At 37.1% G+C, this 13,038-nt stretch overlaps 1 protein-coding gene across 5 annotated transcripts in view; it reads right to left on the bottom strand.

Moving 5' to 3' along the window:
- LOC106874092 (uncharacterized) overlaps positions 1 to 13,038 on the bottom strand; it is a 108,173-nt gene that overhangs the window by 14,254 nt on the left and 80,881 nt on the right. For all 5 annotated transcript variants that reach the window (XM_089364156.1, XM_089364155.1, XM_089364153.1 and 2 more), the window contains 5 exons: positions 9,174 to 9,399; positions 7,297 to 7,431; positions 6,668 to 6,795; positions 2,735 to 2,798; positions 984 to 1,023 (listed from right to left, as the gene is read on the bottom strand). In XM_089364156.1, coding sequence (XP_089220282.1) covers positions 984 to 1,023; positions 2,735 to 2,798; positions 6,668 to 6,795; positions 7,297 to 7,431; positions 9,174 to 9,381 — 575 coding nt within the window. In that variant the 5' untranslated portion in view covers positions 9,382 to 9,399. The remainder of the gene's footprint in view (positions 1 to 983; positions 1,024 to 2,734; positions 2,799 to 6,667; positions 6,796 to 7,296; positions 7,432 to 9,173; positions 9,400 to 13,038) is intronic.

Here is a 13,038-nt window from a genome sequence, read left to right as displayed (position 1 = left end):
TATTTGCCATGAAACCACCTCAATTCTGGGAAGAGAATATTTTAAAGTTAAAGGAAAGATGGAGACGCATTGTGCAAGAAAATGGTTCATATTTGGTTGATTAAAAATGTAATGGTAAGTATTTATTGACCTTTTTCTTTCCTTTAAAAAGAACTTTCCGGACAACCAAATACTTCTTGACAGTAAGCCCACTGTTCCAATCCACATTTATTTTGCTTTTCCATAGTTCGAACCTTCAATCTATTAGTTTAATTAGATCATGGCTTCAGTCTTTTCCAGCCTTTCTTGACGTTGATTACTGCCCATCACAACCTAATTAAACTATGACTGCTGTCTATTGCGGTTTATTTAAACCCAAACTGTTCTCTCTTCCAACTTACGTAGATTTTGACAGTCGACTGTGCCATAAACCTTTTTAGGACAGTTACAATAAAGAATGCATCAATATCAACATGAAAAAATATGAGATTGCGAAGTCTATTTCTATTTTTTTTTTTGTCGTAGTTTAACCCTTAAGAAAGCCTCGATCGAGCAAACCTATGAATCACAGGCGATCCAGCCGTGACTATTTAGATACTGTGTATCCAGTGTGTCCCACTTTTTGTAAGAAAGCCACGATTTAATTTGAGGGAGATTTGGCTGCTATTCCGGGTCGATCAAGCAACCAATTAAGGTTCTCACATTGGATAAGATTAAATTCATATACTGCATTGATTACCCGAGCAAGTACTGAAAACAAAAAGGATGTGTTTCCGAAAAAGGAGTGATAAAGTTAAACTTTTGAATTCGTCTGCAGTCATGTTTTCACTTTAATGATGGAAAATAAGTTGACCTCGGCAGAATTTGAACTCAGAACGTAAAGAGAGACGAAATACCACTAAGCATTTCGCCCAGGCGTGCTAACGTTTCTGCCAGCTCGCCGCTTTAAATAATCGAGAAAAATGAAAAAGCAATGCAAATGACTTTAAAAAGTTTTTACTTACGTGAGTTCAACCAGTTGCTCTTCAGTGTAATGTGTTCCAGCTGGAATAATAATAATAATAATGATAATAATAATAATAATAATAATAATAATAATAATAATAATAATAATAATAATAATAATAATAATAATAATAATATTATCTCTGGCTGCCCAGTCCTGGCTAAGAAGGAATATATTCACAGACACGACAGAGCTGGGACCTATATACACTGGAAGCTATGCCAACATTATGGAATAGCAACAGAAAAAAGATGGTATAAACACACGCCAGAAAAGGTCACAGAAAACGAGAAAGCAACCATACTCTGGGATATGCCAATACACACAGATAGAGAAATTAAGGAAAATAGACCAGATATAGTTGTCAAAGATCATGAAGGAAAAAAATGCCTTCTAATTGATGTTTCAATACCAGCAGATGACAACGTTTCTCTAAAAGAAATGGAAAAACTTTCAAAATACAAAGACCTGGAAATAGAGATAACTCGAATGTGGAATCTAAAAACAGAAACAATTCCTATCATAGTAGGTGCCTTAGGTATAATAAAAAAATATTCAGACAAATACATAACAAAAACACCAGGACTTACAAATATATATAACATACAGAAAATTGCACTACTGGGTACTGCACACATTCTACGCAAAACACTTTCAATACAGTAAACATAAGAGCACCACAGCAAACCACAGCACATACCCAAGGCGCACAGAGCTGCGCTCGGTAGTGAAGTGAAAGCACGTTATAAAAATAAAACTACTGAATAATAATAATAATAATAATAATAATAATGATGATAATAATAATAATGATAATAATAATAATAATAATAATAATAATAATAATAATAATAATAATAATAGAAGCAGTAATAATAAGAACAATAATAATAACAATGATAATGATAATAATAATAATAATAATAATAATAATAATAATAATAATAATAATAATGATAGTAATAATTACAGTAGTAATAATAAGGATAATAGTAGTAATAATAATAATAATAATAATAATAATAATAATAATAATAATAATAATAATAATAATAATAATTTAAAGCTAGATATTGCTATGAGAAAAGGCAAAAAAATAATAAGCAATAAATTTAATAATTTAAAGCTAGATATTGCTATTAATAATAATAATAATAATAATAATAATAATAATAATAATAATAATAATAATAATAATAATAATAATAAGTAACCATAAGAGCACCACCAGCAAACCACAGCACATACCCAAGGCGCACAGAGCTGCGCTCGGTAGTGAAGTGAAAGCACGTTATAAAAATAAAACTACTGAACAATAATAATAATAATGATAATAGTAATAATATAGGATTGACACCATCCATCACTAAGGTAAACATAGCTGACGTAATCCATCACCAAGGCCAACTTAATGACAAAAAGCGCAACTCGAAAGTAACTTATTTATTTTCGCTTTGAACGATATACTTCGGCATCTCGTGTACCTTCAGCAGGTTCAAAATAAATGTCAGTCTAATTCATTTTTAATTCTTACAAGGCACACCCTTTACACTTTTCATACTCCAAATTCTTGCAATTTCAAATTTTAAAGGATTGTTTTTGTTGTTTTTCATTCTGTTTCTTTGCGATCTTGGTATCAAACGGACATGTTGGATCAATTCGAAAGCAACTTCGCTTTTCCTTATCGATTATTGTTATGTGTTAGGTGTCTACTACGATGAATGTGAACGCTCCAAATATCTTACTTACTTGGGTTGTCTGGATTGCACAGTATCAGCAATTTATATTTGGACAGTGTTTTATCCTCCATCGCCTTTAAGAAAAAAAGTAACATGGTGTAATATTTAATATAATATAATATAATATAATATATAATATAATATAATATAATATAACATAATTACTATAGGCAAAAGACCTGAAATTTCGGGGGAGGGGACTAATCGATTACATCGACCCCAGTGTTCAACTGGTACTTAATTTATCGACCCCGAAAGGATGAAAGGCAAAGTCGACCTCGGCGGAATTTGACATCAGAACGTAGCGGCAGACGAAATACCGCTAAAGAATTTCACCGGTGAGCTAACAGTTCTGCCAACTCTCCGCCTTAACATAATAGTACATAACACCCACCTCCACACACATACACACACATTAATATAGTTACTACTTTCGTCTCATTGATATTTTTCTAACTAGCTACTTTGTTATTTATATATATATATATATATATATATATATATATATATATATATATATATATATATATATATATATATATATATATATAATATATATATATATGCATATATACATACGTATACGTACATACATATATATGTATATATAGATTAGCATATACGGGCACAGGACGTCACAAAACGTAAACAACAAGAAATACAAAGTACGAGGACATGGAATATGAACTATTTTTGCGAACAACGAAAAAAAAAGAAGAAAAAAACAAATGGAAAACAAGACAAACAACACAAAGAAGATCCTTCATCAGTTGTCGGCTGTTTTTCTAATCCGTATTTCGAGCAATTCACAAGATACGCCTTCGATAAAACGGTTGCTCCTGGAAAGCAAATTAAATAATATTTGGGATCTTGCGTAGGGTCAAAATTAGTGACAAAACCAGGACAGTGAAAACAAACAGGAAGGGCTCCTAAGCCTAAACGAGGTTGTGGTGGCGAACGCGAAGAAACAAGCTTGGACAGGAGACAGACGAGAATACGTCTTCCTTGTCCAGCTGCACGCTGGTGTATACAAGAAGCTTTTTAAATTCTTAAATATAGCTAAAACAAGAAAGGCCATGCACCTAATGCGACCGCATTGCAGATGTAATAGTGAGTGAATGAGTGTATGATGAAATATATTTGTTTTTTTCACAAAATATACTTTTTTCTATAAAAATGTATGGCCTTGTTTCATGCAAGAGTGCGTGTTATAAAGCGGCAAATACTGTCTTTAATGACTGTCTTATCAAGCGGTGCGACATGACTCCGAGTTTTGTGTAAAGTTGCTCGCTCTATACAGATTAGATGTGCACGCTTTGGCTTTAGGTTGAGCATAGAAAAAGATGGCTGCTGCTGTGGAAGTGCTCGCACAATGCTTTTCGGGAAGGTAAATAAAGGGATATTTTAATTCAAAAAATTGTCTTCGTTAAATAGTTAACAGCTTAACTTAATAATGACAGGGTTTTTTTTTCCTTTTATAGAATAATATTCTCTTATTTACTTTCTCGAAAGGCTTTGTGCGCAAAACTTCTCTAGTAACCACTTTTTGCTGTTTTCAAACCAAATCCATACTACACTAACCTGATGAGTGAAGACAATAAAGTTCACATGAAACTCAAAATTATGTTGTATCATTGTTACTAACCTATATCTTATAACCTCAACTATTTTCATATAGATGAATCCCCTTATTTTGAATCAGTGCAAAAGCCGATCACTCACTATCTCTTTCTCTTTCTCTCTCCCTCTCTGTTTCTCTCACACATACACACAAACACACACATTCACATACACACGCACACGTGCAAACACACACATTCATTCATACATACATTCATACAAAATACAAGATATACACGCACGTACACATGTGTGTGTGTGTATCTTTCTGTACACATACACACACACACGTACGCATATAAATGCCTTGTACTTGCGTCCGCGTGTCTATGCACAGCGTTTTCTTATGCACTGCATGGTATAGGGTTTATCAACATATTCTTCAAATAGTTAATGAATGAGAACCTACGAAAACAAACAAAAACGAAAGCAAACTTTACTGTTTGGACAACGCTAGTTGAAAGAAATGTATTGAATGATTAGCATTCAGAAAGTTTGGCCGAATTTTCGCAAAATTCAATAAGCGAACGATATTATTGAATTATTCGCTGTAATTTCGAGCAATTTTCGTGAAAATTAATAATCTTCTGGTATTAATTAATCGCTTTAATTTCGCCCAATTTTCGTTAAAATTGTTAATAAATAAATCGATTTGATTTAATTAATCGTTTTATTTTCGCCTATTTTTCGTAAAAAATTAACAGCTAACCATATTAATTAATCGTTTTAATTTTGTCCAATTCTATTTAAAATCAACAGGAAATTATTAACTTTTACAGAGGGAATCATTTTCAACCGTTTAATTAAATCAAGAACATAATTACAATTAACAAAAGCGCATCGGGTTCACAATCATGAGGTTGCGAGTTCGATTCCCGGACCGGTCTGCGTGTTGTGTTCTTGAGCAAGACACTTTATTTCACGTTGCTCCAGTTCACTCAGCTGTAGAAATGAGTTGCGACATCACTGGTGCCAAACTGTATCGGCCCCTTTGCCTTTCCCTTTGATAACATCCGTAGCGTGGGAGCTTGGTATGCATGGGCGACTGCTGGTCTTCCATAAACAACCTTACCCGGGCTTGTCCTCGGAGGGGAACTTTCTAGATGCAATCCCATGGTCATTAATGACCGATGGGGTCTTTACCTTTAACCTTATTGTACTTATTAGATTCCGAATGTACTAATGAGAGTAGTAAAAGTCGAGTTAATAATTTGGTGTGCATTCTCACGACTGCGCTCTGAGTTCAATTTTCACCGGTCAGTTTTACACACCATTATTTCGGGGGTCGATAGAAAATACCAATCAATCCGGGGTGGAGGATTGAAGGAACTATTAGAACGTCGAGCAAGACGCCTTGTAGTATCTGTTTCGACTGTTTGAGGTCCGTCAGGTAACACCTGCGACAACGCTGGTATACGAAGCTGTATCGGCCATAGAGCAGCGGACTTTCCCTTGCATAAACATCATAGATTTGAGGAGAAGAAAACTTGCATTCATGGGAAACTGTCAGTTTTTCTCAAAAATTCTTGCCCTGATCTGAATATATATGTGCAGAAGATACATCTTTTGTCTTTTATTTGTTTCATTTACTGGACTGCGGTCATGCTGGGGCACTGTCTTGAAAGGGTTTAGCCGATGGATATAATTTTGACGTCTTCTACTTATTCTATCGGTCGCTTTTGTCGAACTACTAATGTTACAATAACGTAAACAAACCAACACTAGTTGTCAAGTGATGTGTATGGCAGGAGGACAAACACAAACAAAACCACACACACACGCACGCATATATATATATGTGTGTGTGTGTGCATACGACAGGCTTCCATACAGTTTCCATCTACCAAACTCACTTCTTAGTTGCTGTCTTTCTTACTATATATCAAATGGATTGGTCGGCCTGGGACTATAGTAGAAGACACTAGGCCAAAGTGCCGCACAGTGGGACTGAACATGAAACCCCGGGGCTGCAAAGCGAGCTTCTTAACCACACAGCCATGGTCAACATTGATCAACCCTATTGGCTAAAAACGCTTTTTTAAAAATCAAAATCGGACGAAACTCCGTGGAGGCACTGTAAATATGCGATAGAAAATCTTCTACCAATATAATGTTTTAGGAAGTTAGAACAAGCAGAATGACTATAAAATAGCAGTAAAGATTTTAATGTGAATTCTATTAGACAAGTGGTTCTCAACGGGGGTCCATATCACCTCTGAGCGGATCAACTGCAGTGCTCGTCATCTCAACCGACGGAGTATCAGAAGTAGAAACACCAATTTAAGACGGACACTTTGGTGTTTCGAATGATTACTTCTCTTACCTTTTCGACTATTTCTGGAGTCACCCTCCACTCGTCCTCCGCTGTGGTATTTAGAACTACACATCTTTGGTTGGCCAGCTGGGTCTGAGGTTTGTACGTGGTCCAAGACGGGGATATAACTAATATGTCTGGAGAGAGAATGCGGGAAAAGTACAGTTAGTAAGAACATAGGCAGGGCGATTGAGAGAGAGAGAGAGAGGGGGGGAGAGAGAGAGGGGGGGGAGAGAGAGAGAGAGTAGGAGGAGTGTAGGAGAGGAGAGATGGATGATAATTTTGTACACTTCATCATTTAACGTCTGCTTTCCATGCTGGCATAGGTTGGACGGTTTGATTGAAAACTGGCAAGCCGGGGGTGGGGGCTGCACCAGGTTCCAATCTGATTTGGCAAGGTTTCTACGGCTGGATGCCCTTCCCAACGCCAACCACTCCGAGAGTGAAGTGGGTGTCATTGACCTGACACCGGCTCCACGTGGATATTTATTTTTTAAAAAACTGAATTTCTCATTTTTCATTTTCTTACGTATGTATAAATATATGTATGTTTGTATTGTGCATATATGTATTTATGTATGTGAATGTGAGTATGCGCGTGTGTGTATGTGTGTATGAGTGCCAAAGCCATTACTTACCTCCTCCGAAGACGTTAACTAACGAGTATATCAACTCCTTGCTTCCAGGCCCAACGATAATATTGTCCGGTGAGAATCGGATTTTGTCGTAACGGAAGTGGAAATCACTGATTGCTTGCCGTAGTAGAGGAATACCTGGAAAGAGAAGATCAGACGACGGAACTTCATAAATGTTTTCCATTCAGGCACAAGGCCAGCAATTTTGAGGGGAGAGGCGAAGTATTGTGCTAAGATGATTGTGCTAACACTAGTACCCGGATGGGTGAAAGGCAAAGAAGAATCTCAGAAGGATCTGAACTCAGAATTCAAAGATCCGGAACGAATACCGTTACTCGGTACTCTGAAGATTCTGAATAATAATAATGTACTACATATACGTGTATACACACACACACACACACACACACACACACACACACATATGTATTATGTATATATATATATATATATATATATATATATATATATACTACACCATGGTGATGCTCTAGCACAAATAAAAGAATAAAAGTAAAAGAATATGTATATATTTTTGTTTTGGAGCACCGCCTTAAAGAGTGTTAGTCGAGCATATCGACCCCAGGACTTATTCTTTGTAAGCCTAGTATTTATTTTATCGGTCTATTTTGCCGAACCGCTAAGTAACGGGGACATAAACACACCAGCGTCGGTTGTCAAGCACGACTAGCTGATGTATTATTTCTAATTTTTGTAATCAGTGAATGTGTTTCACTGAAATAGTATATGTTTGCGAGAGTTTGACAAACTTTTTCAACCAGCTGGTCGTGCTACTTCAGGCTGATGACGAGCAAAGACTCAGAAACATGTCTCTGAATGCAGGCTAGGCTGGGTGGAGGAGTTTGTCTCCCCCTCGCAAACATAAGGACACAGGAAATGTGTCAAGGTCGACAGGAAGCGGTCAGCTTCCTAGGGCTAAATAGCAGTAGTATATTCCCTTATTGGGACTGTCTCGTTAAGTTGGCAGTATACAAATATTCAATTCTGTTTTACAAGTATTCTTTAATACAAGAAGCATATTTTCTTCTCTTTCTTTTCTCACGTTAATATTCTTCTTTCTTTTTCTTTCTATTCTGGTAAATCTAAGTCTCTTCTTTTTTGTTCGTGTATTCATTTATTCTCCACATTAACAGCAAATTTAAATTTATACATCCACCCACGCAACACATTAATTCACTATCCTGAATTATTTAAAATCATAATTATATATTTATTTGTTTATTCATCTGTGGAAATCCTGGTCGAATATTCTGTAAAGAGTCATAATTCTAAAAACAAACTATTTAATCCCTTCTAATCCCCAACACTACTTAACAGAACCAAACAGACATACTCTTTTTTACTCTTTTACTCTTCTACTTGTTTCAGTCATTTGACTGCGGCCATGCTGGAGCACCGCCTTTAGTCGAGCAAATAGACCCCAGGACATATTCTTTGTAAGCCTAGTACTTATTCTATCGGTCTCTTTTGCCGAACCGCTAAGTTACGGGGACGTAAACACACCAACATCGGTTGTCAAGCGATGGTGGGGGTACAAACACAGACACACAAACACACATATATATATAGATATATACAGCTTAGCGAAGAAAATAAAAATTAAATACTGGGGTCGATTCATTCGACTAAAGATTCAAGGCGGTGCCCCAGCATGGCCGCAATCTAATGACTGAGACAAGTAAAATTAATAAGATATTGACAAATAATGAAGTAGGATTGAACCCAGAGCAAGTATTATTTATATTGGCATAATAACACTCCCTAGAAACAGCAAAATTTGTTTCAATACACGAATTCACATAAAGAACCTTGCAAACTTAATGCAAAAACGAAATATTCGTAATAGTCATTTTATTTACCTGCAACGGGCACATACTCGTTCTCTTCTGCGTGTTCACGAAGTGCCTCGATGGCTTCCTCCATTACGGGGAATGGCGACTGTCCAAAACCAAAAGCGTGAACTGACTTGCCAGCCTTTATCTGCTTTTTTATGTTTTGGTTTAGAATGACATTAGCTGCCATTCCAAAGTCCTGCAAGTGAGAACGGACCAATTCTACCTTGGACATTTTGGCTCGGCTATGGATCTGTTGAAAAAAAGAAAAGAAAAGGAATGTTTAGAAGAGGGACACGGTAAACAACAACAATAACAATAAAGAATAAATCGAAGGATCGATATTACGACAGGAGTTAGAGCGGTATTTCGTCTGCCGTTACATTCTGAGTTCAAATTCCGCCGAGGTCGACTTTGCCTTTCATCCTTTCGGGGACGATAAATTAAGTACCTGTTACGCACTGGTGTCGATGTAATCGACTTAATCCCTTTGTCTGTCCTTGTTTGTCCCCTCTATGTTTAGCCCCTTGTGGGCAATAAAGAAATAAGAATCGTTAGCACGCCAAGCAAAAGGCTTAGCGGCATTTCGTCCGTCTGCTGTTACGTTCTGAGTTCAAATTCCGCCGAAGTCGATTTTGCCTTTTCACTCTTTCGGGATCGATAAAATAAGTACCAGTTGAACAGTGGGGGTCGATGTAATCGACTAACTCCCTTCTCCGAAATGGCTGGCCTTGTATCAAAATTTTAAACCGATATTACAACACAATTTCTAAATTACAAATCTAGATGATTACGGAGATGTACTTGCATAGCAAGTGACCTGATCTGAGATCGTGTGCTGGAACGAAGACAATTGCAGCGTGGAAGGTGTTTATAAGCCATTTAAGAAATACACAAAAACCATTAGATTCACTTCAACATTTAAATTCAATTTGCCAAAATATTTTCGTCGCTTTGAGACCGCGACCTGTTCAGCACAGAATTTTGTCAGTGAACAGGTCACGGTCTCAAAGCGGCCAAAATATTTTGGCGAAATAAATTTAAATGTTGAAATGAATCTAACGGTTTTTTGTGTGTTTCTTAAATGGCTTATAAACACCTTCCACGCTAAAATCTAGATGAATTTTAGCCGCAAAGACAGCACTGATCTATCAATTTTGATGAAAGGTGTTCCATGACCGTCTTCTCCGTATTTCTAGTGCAGGTACGTATCGATTTCCCGGAATCTTTGGTTTCAAAGCCCTTCCGGATTACTGATTTTTCCGAACTAGGAATAGTCCCTTCTAATTAAATAAATATTAAATTTACTTCAACGATTAAATGAAATAAGGCGGTGAGCTAGCAGAATCGTTAGCTCGCCGGACAAAATACTTAGCGGCATGTCTTCGGTCTTTATGTTCTGAGTTCATACTCCAAAGCATTTTGTCCGGTGTGCTAACGATTCTTCCAGCTCACCGCCTTACACTGTGCCTATATTAAAAACAATTATGTGAAGGCGCGTGGCTTAGTGGTTACGGTATTCGGCTCACAAACGTAAGTTCGTGAGTTCAATTCCCGGCGACGCGTTGTGTCCTCGAGCAAGACACTTTATTTTACGTTGCCCCAGTTCACTCAGCTAGCAAAATGAGTTGTACCTATAATTCAAAAGAGCCATCCTTTTCACATTCTGTGTTACACTGAATCTTCCGGAGAACTACGTTAAAGATACACGTGTCTGTGGAATACTCAGCCACTTGCACGTTAATTCCACGGATCGGACCAACTTGAACACCCATCGTCGTAACCGACGGAGTGCAGTTATTGGAAACAATTACGTAAACAATAAATGCTATAATATTCTAATTCAGTATAAGATATGAATAATTAAATACGTGGAGAAATAGTCATATTGACATTCTTTTCTGTTCTCGATTTATGCAGAATCCATTTCTTTTGTTGACGAGGCCGACATGTTGCTTCAGTTAACAGCCAATCGCCGTTGAGCGGATCCCAAACGACTCGTTTCCATTCACAACGAGGCTGGTGATATGAGGCGCGGTTTGAACTCAGACCCCAAGGAGCCGGAACAAATATCGGAAGGCAAGCCGTCCGACGCTCCAACCATGCCATTAACCTCCCCATCCCACGCCCCAACCGTCATAAACTGGTATTTTATTGATTGACTCTGAAAGGATGAAAGGCAAAATTGATCTCAGCTGGATTTGAACTCAGAGTGTAGAAATCCGGAGCAAACACCGCAAAGCACCTATTGTTTTGTCTTGTTTTGTCGTTTATCATATCTTCGAAGCCGTTGGGCTTTCAGTTGTATTCGTTGTTTCAATTGTTCCTTGGTTGCAGGGAGGTTTATAAAATCTTTGATTTTTATGGTTTTTGCTTGATTTTTCCTTGCTTGTTTCGTCTTAATATTTACTCCTAGCAAGTTCATCGAGAACTGTTACATCCGCCCGCAGTGATTCGATCTCTATTTGTATTGCTACTTTCCACTTAGGAAGTCTATGGACATGGTTGGGCCTTTTCCGTGTCATCCTGATACCTAGTTGAGCAGTTACAACTTTAGCAGTGGAACAAATGAGGTTATTTAAGGTTGTTAGGTCATTTCCTTTATTTCTTAAGAACTGCCTAAGAGCAACATTATATATCATGATTATGCTACTTTTTATGCTGTTTGAGAACTTTGGTAGCGGTTCTCTATTGATCATGTCAGTAAACTTAGTCTTGCTGAGTTCTCTCACAATATCTTCTTTTACTTCTATGATCTTCTCTTTATTATTCATCTCAAATTCTGTGTCATACCTATTTTAGTGTTCTTGGGGTAGGCTTACTTTCTCCTCTTCTTCTGTTCTTTGCTATTCTTTCTTCAGCTTCCTCGTTGGTATATACTGCTCTTACACTGGGTTCTGTGCATCTGTTACCTATTTCATCTGCATTATTGCTGTTTTCATTTGGTCTACCATGAGATATTTGTGCCCTAATCTGGCTAATGTCAGTTAACCTTTTATTCTTAATGATGTCTCTGCGTACATTACTTAATTCATTTGCGTCTATATATCTGCGTACTTCGTTGCCTACTAAGTTTCTCCATGAAATGTTTGTACGATGAGGTTATTGTTTTGGGTTTAGTTGGGCTGTATAGGAAGCTTTCAACACATCTCTATAATCATCTCTAGTCCATTTTTATGAATTTTGCTTTAGGTGGTGTTTTTGAGACTACAGGTCTAGGGTGAGGGTTATCCTGGTTCTGGTTACCTAGTAGATAGTTTTTTTTTTGCGAGTTTGTTTCAGTAGCAGACCTTTCGACCCCAGTCTTCTTCCCCACTGGGTAACGCAGTCCTTGTTGTCCCGGACGATGACCGATTCGGCATGAGTTTTGACTTGTCATTAAAGCATTGACGGTAACAATAGGAGACGGGTCTGTTTGCTCAGGGTGATTTTTTGACATGACACCGCTTCCTGGTTGTTCGAATGAATATATTTGTCATATCGTCGGCTGATAGATCGGAAATCGCCTCGATTTTTTTGGTAGCTATATTTCCGAGCATAACTGTTTAGTGATGTTTTAAACTGAGCGACTAACTTGCTCCTTTTTATATTCGTTTGTGGGAAGTCGTTTTGTTTTTGTTTGGTTCGGCGTCGTGTTTTTCTTTTCTTTTCTCTGTGTGTACGTGTGTGTCGTGTGGGCATTATTTATGTTGGTTATAAATATTAACATATTCACACGAATGCATGGATAGTTGCATGTATAGGTAATTATTCAATTTACATACTTACTGTGTGATTGGTGTGTTTTTCCAGGGTTCCTGGTGCTGGTTTCGACATTTTGCGTATGTCACATTGAGATAACACGCATTTAGCAAAGAAGCTACACTTTATATAAAAAAAAAAATCTTTCCGA

This window comes from Octopus bimaculoides, chromosome 16 (genome assembly GCF_046866305.1).
Source record: "Octopus bimaculoides isolate indiv1 chromosome 16, ASM4686630v1, whole genome shotgun sequence".
In the NCBI taxonomy this organism is placed as follows: domain Eukaryota; kingdom Metazoa; phylum Mollusca; class Cephalopoda; order Octopoda; family Octopodidae; genus Octopus; species Octopus bimaculoides.
Note: the sequence above shows the minus strand (reverse complement) of the source record. Positions and strands in the feature narration are given on the sequence as shown.